This window comes from Solea senegalensis, linkage group LG18, assembly GCF_019176455.1.
Source record: "Solea senegalensis isolate Sse05_10M linkage group LG18, IFAPA_SoseM_1, whole genome shotgun sequence".
NCBI classification, from domain to species: domain Eukaryota; kingdom Metazoa; phylum Chordata; class Actinopteri; order Pleuronectiformes; family Soleidae; genus Solea; species Solea senegalensis.
In genome coordinates this window covers 18,351,802-18,365,619 of record NC_058041.1, presented here as the reverse complement: position 1 = coordinate 18,365,619, position 13,818 = coordinate 18,351,802, and the positions used below count along the sequence as shown (strand labels likewise).

At 46.9% G+C, this 13,818-nt stretch overlaps 1 protein-coding gene across 4 annotated transcripts; it reads left to right on the top strand.

Moving 5' to 3' along the window:
* The first annotated feature begins 5 nt into the window (after positions 1-5).
* On the top strand, positions 6-13,793 carry st6galnac (ST6 (alpha-N-acetyl-neuraminyl-2,3-beta-galactosyl-1,3)-N-acetylgalactosaminide alpha-2,6-sialyltransferase). 4 transcript variants are annotated; one of them, XM_044014421.1, is made up of 10 exons: positions 6-795; positions 2,444-2,700; positions 9,371-9,659; positions 9,781-9,946; positions 10,042-10,216; positions 10,716-10,854; positions 10,933-11,036; positions 11,830-11,913; positions 11,993-12,092; positions 12,712-13,793. In XM_044014421.1, the coding sequence occupies exons 1-10, from the start codon at positions 601-603 to the stop codon at positions 12,880-12,882; spliced, it is 1,680 nt and encodes a 559-aa protein (XP_043870356.1). In that variant the 5' UTR covers positions 6-600; the 3' UTR covers positions 12,883-13,793. The 4 variants fall into 4 exon arrangements, with proteins under 4 accessions (XP_043870356.1, XP_043870355.1, XP_043870358.1 ...); XM_044014420.1 differs by having other exon boundaries at positions 9,368-9,659; XM_044014423.1 differs by having other exon boundaries at positions 2,367-2,700.
* Positions 13,794-13,818: the final 25 nt, after the last annotated feature.

Below are 13,818 nucleotides of genomic sequence, written 5' to 3'. Positions count from 1 at the left end.
GAGGGAGGGAGAGGGAGGACAGGAGGGGAGGACACTCACAAGCTTTCATTCTTTAGGTTTCACACAAAAACATGTGAGGACTTTTCTGTCATTGTTCTCGTCCTCGCTGTGAATACAGTGACACGGAAACACCCAGGCTCTGTGGGTTAGATTTCATCTGTGTGTGTGTGTGTCTGTGTGTGTCTGTCTGTGTGTGTGTCTGTGTGTGTGTGTCTGTGTGTGTCTGGATATACAGATATGGACGTGAGCGTGACACGGTCGTTTTAGACTTTAATGAATGTGTGAAGCAGTTAGTGACGTGTCTGTCATTAATTCTCCAACTGTGTGACCCTGACCCTGTGTGACCACCGATACCAGCACACACACACACACACACACACACTTCATGTGTAAACTCACTGTTGTTACTTTGTTTAGTTTTTAGTGGGTTTTTCACAGTGATGATGATTTTCTTTGAAACGCTGAGGAGGAGGAGGAGGAGGAGAATAAAAAGCAAAGATTGTTGACGCACGGCTCGCTGTTGTATTCTCTCTTTTTTCATTCACCACCGGAGAAGAAGAAGACAATTGTTTGTTTGTCTCTGTCCTCGTGGCGTCCCTCATGATTCAGCTTCACAACAGAAATCCTCAGGGCTACAGTTACTCTCTCTCTCACTCTTTCTCTCTCTCTCTCTCCAGCAGCTGTTGCTCATTTCTCTCTCTCTCTGGCCCCGCCCCCCACTGTGCTGAGGCTCTCCACACCACAGATGAGCAGCAGCAGCAGCAGAGATCACAGAGAAGTGACGACTTCCTCTTGGTGAGAGCTTTTCTTTTGTTTTTAAAGTGAAGTAAAGTTTTGTGTTTGTGATGAAAAGACAACAAAGTCCGCGAGTAACGGAAAGAAGGAAGAGAGATGAAAGTGTGTGTGTGTGTGTGTGTGTGTGTGTGTGTGTGTGTGTGTGTGTGAGTGAGAGAGAGCCGTGTCCCAGATGTTTCTCGGTAAACTCTGACCCTGAGGATTTTCCCCGTTCCTCCAGCTGAAACTGTGTCTGTGTCAGTTTGAAGGTTTGTTCATCTGTGGAGAAACTTTGTGTGTGTGTGTGTGTGTGTGTGTATGTGTGTCCAGGTATTACTAATGTTGTGGGGACCTAAACCTGTTTACACAGTCACATTATGGGGACTTGTCTTCCTTGTGGGGACAAAAAGCAAGTCCCCATAACGTAAATTACTACATTTTAAGGTGAAGGTATGTTTTAAGGTTAGGCTGAGATTGAGATTAGGGTTAGGGTTAGGATTAGGATTAGGCCAGTAGTAATTGTGGTTATGGTTAGGGTAAGTCTCCAGGAAATGAATGTAAGTCAATGCAATGTCCCCTCATGTCATGAATGTCGAACATGTGTGTGTGTGTGTGTGTGTGTGTGTGTGTGTGTGTGTGTGTGTGTGTGTGGAGTGAAGAATATCCAACTTCCTGTGTTTGTTGCTGGTAACAACTTCAGCTAAGGCAGGAGTGTTGCAAGAGGGTGGGCAAAGCGGGCTCTCACCCAGGGGCCTCAGGCTCCCTGACAACTGCCAGCTCCTTAGTGTGAGAACCCCTGAGGTGTGTGTGTGTGTGTGTGTGTCGCTGTGTGTGTGAAATATTCAGACAACACTTTCCCAACATGTCACACACTCAGGTTTCATTTACAGGCGTGGGAATTTGATCTCTGTGTGTGTGTGTGTGAGACAAACCCAGGGTCAAAGGTCAGGGTTGTGGTCGAGCCTAAGTTTCACTAAATAAAGAATCAGTTTTCTTTAAACTCACTCGCAGAGAGAAACAGAAACACGGAAATCTGAAGAAAAATTGTGCTCAGTGACATTTGAGTGACCTCTGTCTGTCCTCCTCCGTCTGTCTGTCCTCCTCCCTCTTGACTGTCCTCCCTCTGTCTGTCCTCCCTCTGACTGTCCTCCCTCTGTCCTCTCTCCCTCATTCCTCTGTCTGTCCTCCTCCCTCTGTCTGTACTCATTACCTGTCTGTCCTCCTCCCTCTGACTGGCCTCCCTCTGTCCTCCCTCCCTCTGTCCTCCTCCCTGTCTGTTCTCCTCCCTCTGACTGTCCCTCCCTCTGTCCTCCATCTGTCCTCATTCCTCTGTCTGTCCTCCCTCTGACTGTCCTCCCTCTGTCCTGTCATTCCTCTGTCTGTCCTCCTCCCTCTGACTGTCCCTCCCTCTGTCCTCTCTGTCTGTCCTCATTCCTCTGTCTGTCCTCCTCCCCCTGTCCTCCCTCTGTCCTCTCTCTGTCCTCATTCCTCTGTCTGTCCTCCTCCCTCTGACTGTCCTCCCTCTGTCCTCTCTCTGTCTGTCCTCATTCCTCTGTCTGTCCTCCTCCCTCCTGTTGTGGTTGTGTTGACAGAATTCCTGAGTCGTGCCCAGATCTTGTTGCCGGGTTCATTAAACCGACACGCTGCCTTCCCTCCTCCGGTCGACCAGGAACAGAGAGAAACCTGTCCTCGTGCTCGCCCGCCGCCTCATGTTCCCTCAGGTGGAGCAGAGGGCGGGGCTAGTGAACAGAGCCGACCACACAGGGACACCAGCGCCATGGCGAGGATGAAGAGGACGGTTCTTGGCATGCTGACGGTCAGCTTTGTGGTATCTGTCTACCTCCTGCGTGGGAACCTGGAGGAGACGCTGTCCTGGTCACTGGTGCCGCTGAGTCGTTTCCATGGTTACATCCAGGGCCGCAACAGGTGAGTGAAGATCAAAAGCTTTCCTTTATGTTGTGTTTCTGTGGTACTGAGAGCGGCATGAAACTCGTCAGGAGCCGTTTATTGTAATCCTTCAGATTATTATTCTATCTGTGTGTTTGCGAGCATAAAAACTCAGGTCTGGCGAAAATGTGATATTGGCATAGTTCCCGGACCTGTGCGTTGCTCAAGGGTTCTATAGCACCCGCTGAGTTGAAAACAGAGGCAAAATTGAGTTTTGGCGGTTTGCGCTCTACATAAATGAACGAGATGCATCAAAGGTTTCACAGATTCAAAAGTAAGGTCAGGGAACTCCTGCACTGCCTGACCGGCGCGGGGGACGCTAGCATGGGGACGCGAGGGCCCTGTCATGACGACGTCCTGGTTTCATTGTGTCATTTGTGTCATTACTGGTCAAAGCTGGATGACGACATCACAGAGAAAGAATGAGCGAGAACTTCAAACTGATGAGAAAGCAGCTGTTTGTGAGGTTCTCCGTGTTTGAATTGTTCCTGAACATTCTCAAACTGATGTCATTGCATCGCCACAGAATGACTGAGCTAAACATGAAAGGAGACACTGTGATGACATCATCAATTTCATCTTCAAAGTTTGGTATCATTTTAAAACATAAGCAGAACAAGAATTGCAGAGATAATAAAATAATAATAACACTGGGACAATGGAAAGGGATCAAGTCCCCAACAGCAGACTCTCGTCCGATCATCCAACCGGATTGGACAAGAACGCCCTTTCGTCACTGTGTCCCGTGGAGACGGAAAATGACGAAAACCTTTCCGATTTTGCCCAGGCTTTGATGTTTGAGTTTCTAGAAATTGAAAATGAAAATGCATGCGCTACTGATGTGGCAGACGGTGATTCTCAGGCCTTTGAGCACAGTATCGCTCCAGCTGACACTGGAGACATTAAAGTCCCTGAGAGAACATCATCCAGCCACTCTACCAGATCACAGGACAGCAGGGAGAAACCCACCGCTGCAGCAGTAACTGAAGACACCCTTATTGGAAACACTTTGCCTATTTTTGGTGGGTTCCTGAACACTGCTGCTGAAAATGAGTCCGATATGTTCATGCCTAATGTGCCGAACAGTTGTTTAGAGGCCTTTGAGAAAACCCTTAGTTCCCCTCCAGCTGTGAGGGAAGACATCGCAGACCCTGTTTACCCAGTACCTGCCACTGCAGCACCACATGCTCTCGATGTTTCCCTCAAGAGAATGTCCATCATCTCAACAGATCCACAGGACTGCAGGGACACCATACCACCGTACCGTCCCACAGTGTACGGCACTCTCAGCGCTGCTGCTGAAAACCAGTTTGAGATGTTCTCCCCTGAGGTGGCAGAGATGTGCTCTGGGAGCTTCAATGAAATGTGCAGCATCTCTCCAAAAGACTTTGGAGATTTTAAAGTCCCTGGGAGAACGTCCTCCAGCTACTCCATCACACCACAGGACAGCAGAACAACCTTCCCTGTGCACCCTGATCCTACTACTGCTGCAATAAGTACCACTCCACCTCTTTTGGGTGGGGCTCTGAGTCCTATGGCTGAAAAACACATGTATATGGTCACCACTGGCGTTACAGCAAGTCACTTGGAGGACTTTGGGAACTTCAGTATCACTGCAGCTGTGTTCGATACTGACATTGATGTCCCAGATGTCCCAGAATCGAGGCCATTTTCCAGACAGTCTATCGTACCTAACCTTGCAACGATAACTGATGACACCCTATTTCATACCACTTCACCTGTTTTTGAAGAGTTAATGAGTACTGCTGCTGAAAAGAAGTTAGATCTGTTCACCCCTGATATGTCAGACAGTTGTTCAGAGGCCTTTGAGAACACCCTTAGGTTCCCTTCCCCTGTGACTGAAGACATCAGAGATTTCGGAGTCCCAGAGAGGCCATTTTCCCGCCGATCAACCAGATCACAGGACAGCAGGCCGTCCTCCCCCATACCTACCCTTGCAACTATAACTGATGACACCATACTTTGTTCCTCTCTACCTATGTTTGATGGGACTGAACAAAAGACTGATCTAGTCATCACTGGTGTTACTAGAAATGAGTTTCCTGCAGTGGCAGAAATTTGCTATGAGCCCTTCGGTGAACCCTGCAGTATCTCTGCAGCTGCTTTAGACACAGGCATAGACGAAGTCCCAGAGACATGGTCATCTTCCAGTCACTCTATCATATCACAGGACAACAGGACCCACAGTCTTGCAGCAATATCTGATGACACCACACTTAGTTCCACTATACCTATTTATGAAGGGTTCTTCAGTTCTGCAGAAAATGAGTTAAGAATGTTCACTCCTGATGAGGGAGACCGTTACTCAGAGGACTTTGACGACACTCCTGGCATCACTTTCGATATGGAGGATATCATGGACCCCGGGAGACCATCCTACAGAATTTCTACTGGGTCACAGGCCTCCATTACTTGTTCTGAACCTTTCTATGCAACAATAACTGATGAAATTCCACTTGGTATCACTCGAGTCCAGGACAACAAGACAAATGTCACTGTTTCTCCCACACATGCTAGTGCGGGACTTTATAGCGACACTCTACCCAGCATCACTTATGATATGGAGGACATCATGGACCCCGGGAGACCATCCTCCAGAAGTTCTACTTGGTCACAGGCTTTTGCTACTTGCTCTGAACCCATCTATGACACAGTAACTGACGATATGGCACTTGGTTTCCCTCCAGCTATGGAAATGATCATGGTCCAGGAGACAAGACCGTCTTTTTCCAATTCTACCAGATCACAGGACAGCAGAACAACCTCCACAGCTTCCCTTGCACATGCTACCACAGTACTTTATAACGACACTCTACCCAGCATCACTTTCGATATGGAGGACATCATGGACCCCGGGAGACCGTCCTCCAGAATTTCTACTGGGTCACAGGCTTCTGCTACTTGTTCTGAACCCATCTATGACACAGTAACCGATGATATGGCACTTGGTTTCACTCCAGCTGTGGAAATGATCATGGTCCAGGAGACAAGACCACCTTCTTTCAACTCTACCAAATCACAGGACAGCAGGACAAATTTGGCTGTTTCTACCACACAAGCTACTGCGGGACTTTATCGCAACACTCCACCTGGCATCACTTACGATATGGAGGACATCATGGACCCCGGGAGACTGTCCTCCAGCATTTTCACTGGGCCCCAGGCCTCCATTACTTGTTCTGAACCTTTCTATGCAACAATAACTGATGACATTGTACTTGGTATCACTCCAGATGTGGAAATGGCCCTGGTCCAAGAGACAAGACCGTCCTCTTCCTCTTCACAGGACAGCAGAACATCTTCCACAGCTTTCCTTGCACATGCCACCACAGGACTTTATAGCGACACTCTACCCAGCATCACTTACAGAATGGAGGATATCATGGACCCCAGGAGACTGTCATCCAGGTTCTCTACTGGGTCACAGGCCACCATGAATACAGCCTCCGCTACTTGCTCTGATCCTGCCTTTGCAACAATAAGTGATTACTGTCCAGATACTGTGGAACTTTATGACGACACTCTACCTGCCATCACTTTCAATATGGAGGACATCATGGACCCAGGAAGACTGTCTTCTATCCCTGCATCCTCTGAACCTGTCTATGCAACAATCCTTGATGACATGTTGGCCGATGTTCTTGCTGGTACTTCTGTAAAAGATATGAATGTGTTTTCCCCGGTTTTGGAAGAAAGTTGCTTTGAGACGTTCAAGGAGACCTGTTTCATCTCTCCAGGTGTGTCAGGCGTCTCTGAGGTCTCATCATCAATTACTGATGATATGATTCTCGGTTTCTCTTCAGCTATCATGGATGCTGTTGCTGAATTAAATGTGAATACATTGACAGAGATGAGCTCTGAGGCCTTTAAGGAGACCTACAGTAGCTCTGTAAACGTGTTAGAGGTTGAAGTCCCAGAGACGAGACTGTCCTCCAGCCACTCTGCCAGATTAGAGGAGAGCAAGAAAATGGCTTCCCTTGTTTGCCACATACCTCCCACCGCAGCAATAAATGACGACGCACTCCCGAGCATCTCCACTCCAACTGTGGAAAATCTTACAGATGACGAGACAAATATGTCCTCCAGCCACAAATTACAGGACAGCAGTAAAATCGCTTCCCCTGCTTCTTCTTTTGATCCCACTGAGGCAGTGAAGGATACCAACCTCTGCTGCTTTGCTCAAGCGTTGCTGGATGCATTTGTGACGGCGGACACTGACCTGAAAATGTATGTCCCTGTACCTACCATCGCAGAAATACTCGCCCCATGCTCAGCTGAAGATAAAACTCACGCGTTGCAGGAAAAGCATCCGAAGAAGAAGCAGAAGAGCAAGACAAAGCATTGACCTCACTGCAGTGTTGAACATTTTAAGCCCTTATCAGTGAATATAACAGTGAGTAGCTTGAATGCTAGTGGACCGTTGTACTTTAATAACATGTTCTAGAAGGCGTAAGGTGTGGTAGTCAGACCTGGGAATGACATCACAGAATCGCTGAGCAAAATTCCGTTTAAAAATGCACAAATTTACGTAGCTGTCTGGATTATGTGGGGCAAAATGGCAATGCCCCCCCCCTTCAAAATGATATCTACTAAAACAATAGCACAGAATAGAATAGACTGGAATCTTCATTGTCATTTTGCCAGAAAAGTACAACGAAATTTCTTGTGCAACAGGCGCACATGCCTGTGATATATTTCAATAAAATTGAAAGCATACAATCAATAAATAAAACATTAGCATCATCAATACATTGAAGCGATAATTATTAAATTGCACATTATTGCCCGTGTGATGCAGGGTTTTCACACATCAGTGTTCCCATCAGGGTAAGTGGGTGGCGGCTTCAACTCTGGCTATTCTAACGATGCAGAGTTCGGGGTGGGTGTTTGGGTTTTAATGTGGTGATGGTGTGGGCACCCGGTGGATTATCTGTGGTGCTCACATGTTTTTCACCTTCACCCAAAAAGACACAACGAGGAATGCTTAACGACCAGTCAAAAAGTGAAGGGGAGGGTCTGCAAGGCTGTCGTGAGGCCAGCTATGACGTACGCAGTGGAGATGGACGTGGCAGAGCTGAAGATGCTGAGTGACCAGGATGGACAGGATTCCAGGGATGGCTCAGGTTGAACGGTTTGGAGATAAAGGTGACGTTGAGATGGCTTGGTCACGTGCAGAGCGGGGATCGTGATTATATTGGACCAACAATGTTGAAGATGGAGACCTGGATGTTATGAAGGAGGACAGTTGGTGTAACAGAAGAGGACACAAGGGAGCAGACGAGATGATCTGCTGAGGCGTCTGTAAAGTCAAAGGAAGACCACAATACCACAGACACTCATTCTGAAATAAGTGTTGTACGTATATATCCATAGATATTTCCTTCATTTCCATTTTATTATTTTTATTTGTGGTTCTGTGTCGGCCCTGGAACCCTCATGTGGTGGATAAAGAGGCAGAAAATTAATGAAATGAAAGAATGAATGCTGTTTTCATTAACAGATGTAATGTTTTCCACAAGGTTAAATTGTTTTGGAACTTTGCAAAACGGCTGAAAGGAGACGCCCTGTGATGACATCATCACTTTCATCTTCATAGAACAGTAGACTATGAACGTTGTCCATACAGTTCCAGCATTTCAGTTTCACAAGATCCAGTGCCACAGGAGCCACAAAGACAAAACAATAACAATGGCACAAGGACAAGATATAAAGTCCCTAAGACGAGACTGTTTGATTTGAAGAGAGCAGAAGAAAGTCTTCCACCTATTCCTCGTTATATCCCAGTGAGACGAGAGATGACGAAAACCTTTATTACTGAAAATAATGCAAAAACAACCACCAGTGATGAGGGAGACCCTTATTCTGAGGCCTTTGAGGACAATATTACTCCAGCAGTGTCAGGAGACACTGGAGATGTCCTAGAGGGAATGTCCCGCTCTGTGAACCCGGAACCTGCTGCAACTTGACGGCAGTGTTTGTCCCTGTACCCACCATTGCAGAAATAACTGACCCATCCTCAGCTGAAGATACAACTCAGCCACAGGAAATCCAGCAGGACAAGACAAAGCATTGACCTCACTGTTCATTGAGGTGAGTTCATGCTCGTAAAGAGATCCGTTTGTTCCAGAAGGTTTTCGGTGTCAGGACTGGGAATGACATCACATCCATGTTGGTGCCTTTAAGTCTGTAATACTTTTTGTAAAAGTATGGATTTTGGACTCATGTACCGAACAGGCACAGAAACAGAAAACGGTCAAACGGAACCAGGAAAAACAAGAAATGCTGACGTCAAAGTTTGAAAATCTGTGGTGGAATTTCTGCTTTATGGTGGTGTTTAATGTCTGAAGACATCATGCTCATTATTTTGTAGATTTTCAAACCATTATTCCAAACTATTCATATACAGTATATAACTTCTAATTAGTTGTTTGGTCCATAAAATGTCATAAAACAGTGTTTGTCAAACCTGAACATGATGATGAAACACAAAGTGATTGAGTTTGAATGATTTCTTTGTTTTTATGGAGCAAAGACACGAGGAAATATTCACATTGAAGAAGCTGAAAATGACACAAAGTAGAAAATCTTCCTGTGTGACTCAATGCTCCATGTTCTTCTGTCCCAGCAGCTCCCAGGACTCTGAGGAGCCTGTGGACAGGAACACCAGCAGGAACCGTCCGTCTCACCCAGAGTTCTCCTCTGCAACGTTTCTGCGTCCAAACCCACGTATAGCTCCAACTCTTGAGTCTCAAACACCTGTGGCAAAGACACAGCGAGCACCAGCAGAGAACGAAGTGCCGTCTGTCTCCAAGGCCACGTCCAAGTCGGACGAAGAGAGCAGGACCCTGAAGCGTGGACCCACAGATCCTCCGTTCATCGGAGACACTTACACGAGTGAGGACATCCCACCACAAACGGTGAGTTCTTCTCAGGTGAACACAAACTGCACTGAAGACCAGACGTTTCAGAAGTAGAACAGATGATGCTAATTATGTGATAATCATGTGACTGTGTGTGCTTTGTTATCTCCGCCCACAGAACTGCCCTGATGGGATCCAAGGTCATGTTGCAGAGACGGAATTTGGTGGACGGTTTCTGAAACATATCCCTGTCCTACAGTGGGCCAAACATGTGAGTCCTGAACAACATCAGCGTCTGAGCAAGTACACAGGAGCACATGGGTGGGGAGGCCTCGATTACGCAAGTAAACCTTCAATTTAACTTCTTTTTAAAGTCTTCTTTAATCATAGAACACGGAATGATTTCTTCTTTTGTTTGAATGTTTTTCTTGTTTTTCAGCTCTGGTGGAGACGCTGTCCGTCCTCAACTCCTCTGTGAACCGGCAGATGTTCGACGACTGGAAGAATCGCAGTGACGCGTCCTTGTGTATCCACTGTGCTGTCGTAGGGAACGGAGGAATCCTGAAGTATTCAAAGAAAGGACAGGAGATTGACAGCCATCACTACGTCTTCAGGTAAACTCCAGCTGCTGCTTTTACACCTGCACTAAGGACATCTGTGAGACAGAAGACAGCTGCTGCTCCTGTCTATGCTCATCGTTCACCTGTCCTCATCGTTCATCCGTCCTCATTGTTCACCCGTCCTCACCTGTCCTCATCGTTCACCTGTCCTCACATGTCATCATCTTTCACCTCTCCTCACCTGTCCTCATTGTTCAACTGTCTTCATTGTTCACCTGTCCTCACCTGTCCTACCATTCACCTGTCCTCACCTGTCCTATCATTCACCTGTCCTCACCTGTCCTCATCGTTCACCTGAAAACAAAAAACAAAAACATACTAAGTAAAAGTAAAATTACACATTTTCACAGTAACACGAGTAAACCTCAGGTAATCTCTGATAATCTCTGTATATCATGAGATTAAGCTCACACTGAATAATCCTGGACACTGGAGCCAGAGACTCAGATGTAAACAGACGATCTCACGCTCATTTCATGTTTGTGATTTTCAGAACTAACGGGGCGATCACTCAGGGCTTTGAGCAGGACGTGGGCTCTCGGACCACGCACTACACTTTCTCCACCAACACATTAATGAACTCCCTGAACAGCTACGCGGGCGTCGGCTACAGAAGACCGCCCCACTCTGAGGTCAGGACAACAACTTAACAACAATAAATCCTTAACACCATCACGTCTGTCATCGTCTCTGCTGCTGTCGTCCAACAGGAAACACGCTACGTCTTTCTGCCCGACCACGACCGCGACTACCTGCTCATGAAAGCTGCGGCGACGCACACTCGAGTGGAACAAGGGCGTGAGCGAAACAGAGAGTGAGAAACTGTTCAATTCATCACAAATCAAACGGCTCCTGGCATCAATTTGTGCGAGGAACCTCATGGGACACTTGCGTAGGGGACACTTGCATGGGGGACTCTTGCGTAGGGGACACTTGTGTCGGGGACACTTGCGTACGGGACACTTGCGTATGGGACACTTGCGTATGGGACACTTGCGTGGGGTACGCTGGCATTACACTTGTGGGGACTGCATAGGGGACACTTGCATGGGGACTCTTGCGTGGGGTACACTAGCGTGGGGACACTTATAGGGGACACTTGCATGGGGACTCTTGCGTTAAGATACCTTAGCGTGGGGACACTTGCATGGGGGACACTTACATAGGGACACTTCATTAGGAATTACCTTGCGTAGGGGACACTTGCATGGGGGTTTCCATGGGGACTGCGTGGGTACACTTGTGTAGAATTACGCTTAGCGTGGGGGACGCTAGCACGTGCGGACATGCGTATGGGACACTTGTGTGGGGGTGCCTTGCGTCTGAGTTTGTACTTATTATACGGGACATAGGTGGACTTATGCGTATGTGGGACATGCGTGGGGAATACACTTCACGTACTATCAATATATCAAGATAGCAAAGTTCAGCTGGACTGAGAGGAAGCAGGTGATCAGCAGTCTTTCTAGTTGCAAACATGATTTATATGAAGTTGCATCACAAAGTCACGTAAACAGACGTTTTGTTGAAGTGATGTTGTTGGAGATCAGATGTGGGAAACCACTTCCACTCATGACTCTTACAGCAGTGATGTCTTTCCTCCACAGCCCCACAACACTCTTTGGAACAGATGTGTCCGCTGAGAAGCTAAAGATGTACCACCCAGATTTTATCCGTTACCTCAGAAACAGGTGAGACACTCGTCTGCAGAGGCGGAGTTAAAATGTGAGATGATCGTGTGAGGGTTTTTCACGTCCTCTTCTCTTTCAGATTCCTCCGATCAAACACTCTGAAAACCAGCCACAAGAACATTTATCGCCCGTCCACTGGCGCTGTGATGCTGCTGGCTGCCCTGCACACATGTGACCAGGTAACCTGTGGAGATTAGACGCAGAGTAGAAATCTTAATCTGCGTGTAATCCCATAATGTACTGAGATCCGACTGTTGATTTAATCATCATAAATGGAGTCGTCTCATGAGGTCAGTTCCAAACATGTTTTTAGGCCGTCAGAATTCTTAGACATCGCAAATTTGTGGGAGGAACGTATTGTAATCCTTCAGATTATTATATCCGTGTAATTGCGGCCATTTTTGAGTGTGTTAATGTGCATAAAAACTTTGGCGCGGAGGTCAGGTCTGGCATAAATGCGATATTGGCATAGTTCCATTGAATTCTCTGAAACTCGGAACAAAAGTCCACCGTAACCATGGCCTCAACTCAACAGGAAGTCGGCCATTTTGAATTTTGAGTTTTGTGGATTCAAAATGGCGTGGCCACAGCAACCACTGGCGACCATTCACCACAACACAGGAAGTGCCCTATAAGCGGCATACAGTGATCGATCGCCTCCAAACTTCACTTCGTGACTCAAGAGACCGGCTGTGACTATACCTGCTGAGCTCCACGAGTTTGTTTGCGATTGGAAACATGCTGACTCAGTTTTTGTGAGGTTGACGCTGGTCTTGTCTGCGTTCTCTGTTGATAAAGGTGAGCGCATACGGCTTCATGACTCCAGACTACATGAACTACTCGGATCATTACTATGACAGCAGCTACCACGCTGTGGCCTTCTACAGCAACCACGACCTGCGCCTGGAGATGAGCCTGTGGCAGCAGCTGCACCGAGCCGGACTCATACGACTCTTCATGCACCAGTGACCTCAGGACATGAAGTCTCACAAAGACTTTTGGACATGATGGTGGACAGTTATGACGTTGGCGTCTCTTTAAATGTCTTTCAGACACTGTTTTATGGTGACCTCTGGTGACAGGGTTGGGACCTCTTTGGTCCAGATTATGGTCAGCAGAGGATGAATCCCACTGTCCCGCTGTCTTCAGCTGCGGACGAGTTTGAAGACGTCTCACCGTCTTCCATTGTGAAGATTCCTCAGGTGGAAAAATCCAGGTCTTTCTCCTCTGAAGGCTGGAAACCGGTGGTGAAGTGAAACACTGAGCTCATTCAAAGGAAAGTCACTCATTCACTCACAGCTAACGACTGAAAACCTTCTCACACACACTGACCGTAACAGTTGACCTCTAACCTATCAGCAGGGGGCGGAGTCACAGATGATGAAGTGAATAAAAAGTGCACTACAGCACTTTGATTAAACATCAAGTGCCTTAGCATTGGCTAACAGAAAAATGCTAACGTAGATTTCATAGTTTTCTAAACGAGCGGCACGGTGGTGGAGCGGGGGTTGGGGTTCAGTCCTACGTCAGAGAAGACACTATGAATGGATGAATCTGTGGACCACACATATATGAACTGTATGAGTGAATTAATGAATGAGTGAGTGAATAATCAGGACTAAAAAGGAGCTAAAGAAACACAGATTTACTTTTTTTATCACTGAATCAAAAACAAACTTTTTTACTGTTCACTAAAATCCTCTTCAGGTTCAGGTTTCTGTGTCTGTGTGTCTGTATGTGTGTCAGTGAGACAGCAGCTCAGTCACTCACTTAAAATATCCTGTGTCTCCGCCCTAAATACAGGGCTACAGCTGTAGAGACACAGTCGTCTTCTGTCAGATTTTCACCTTTTTTAAAATCTGTATTTAAAAAAACTGTGATTGTGTGTCTTTGTCTGTTTATTAA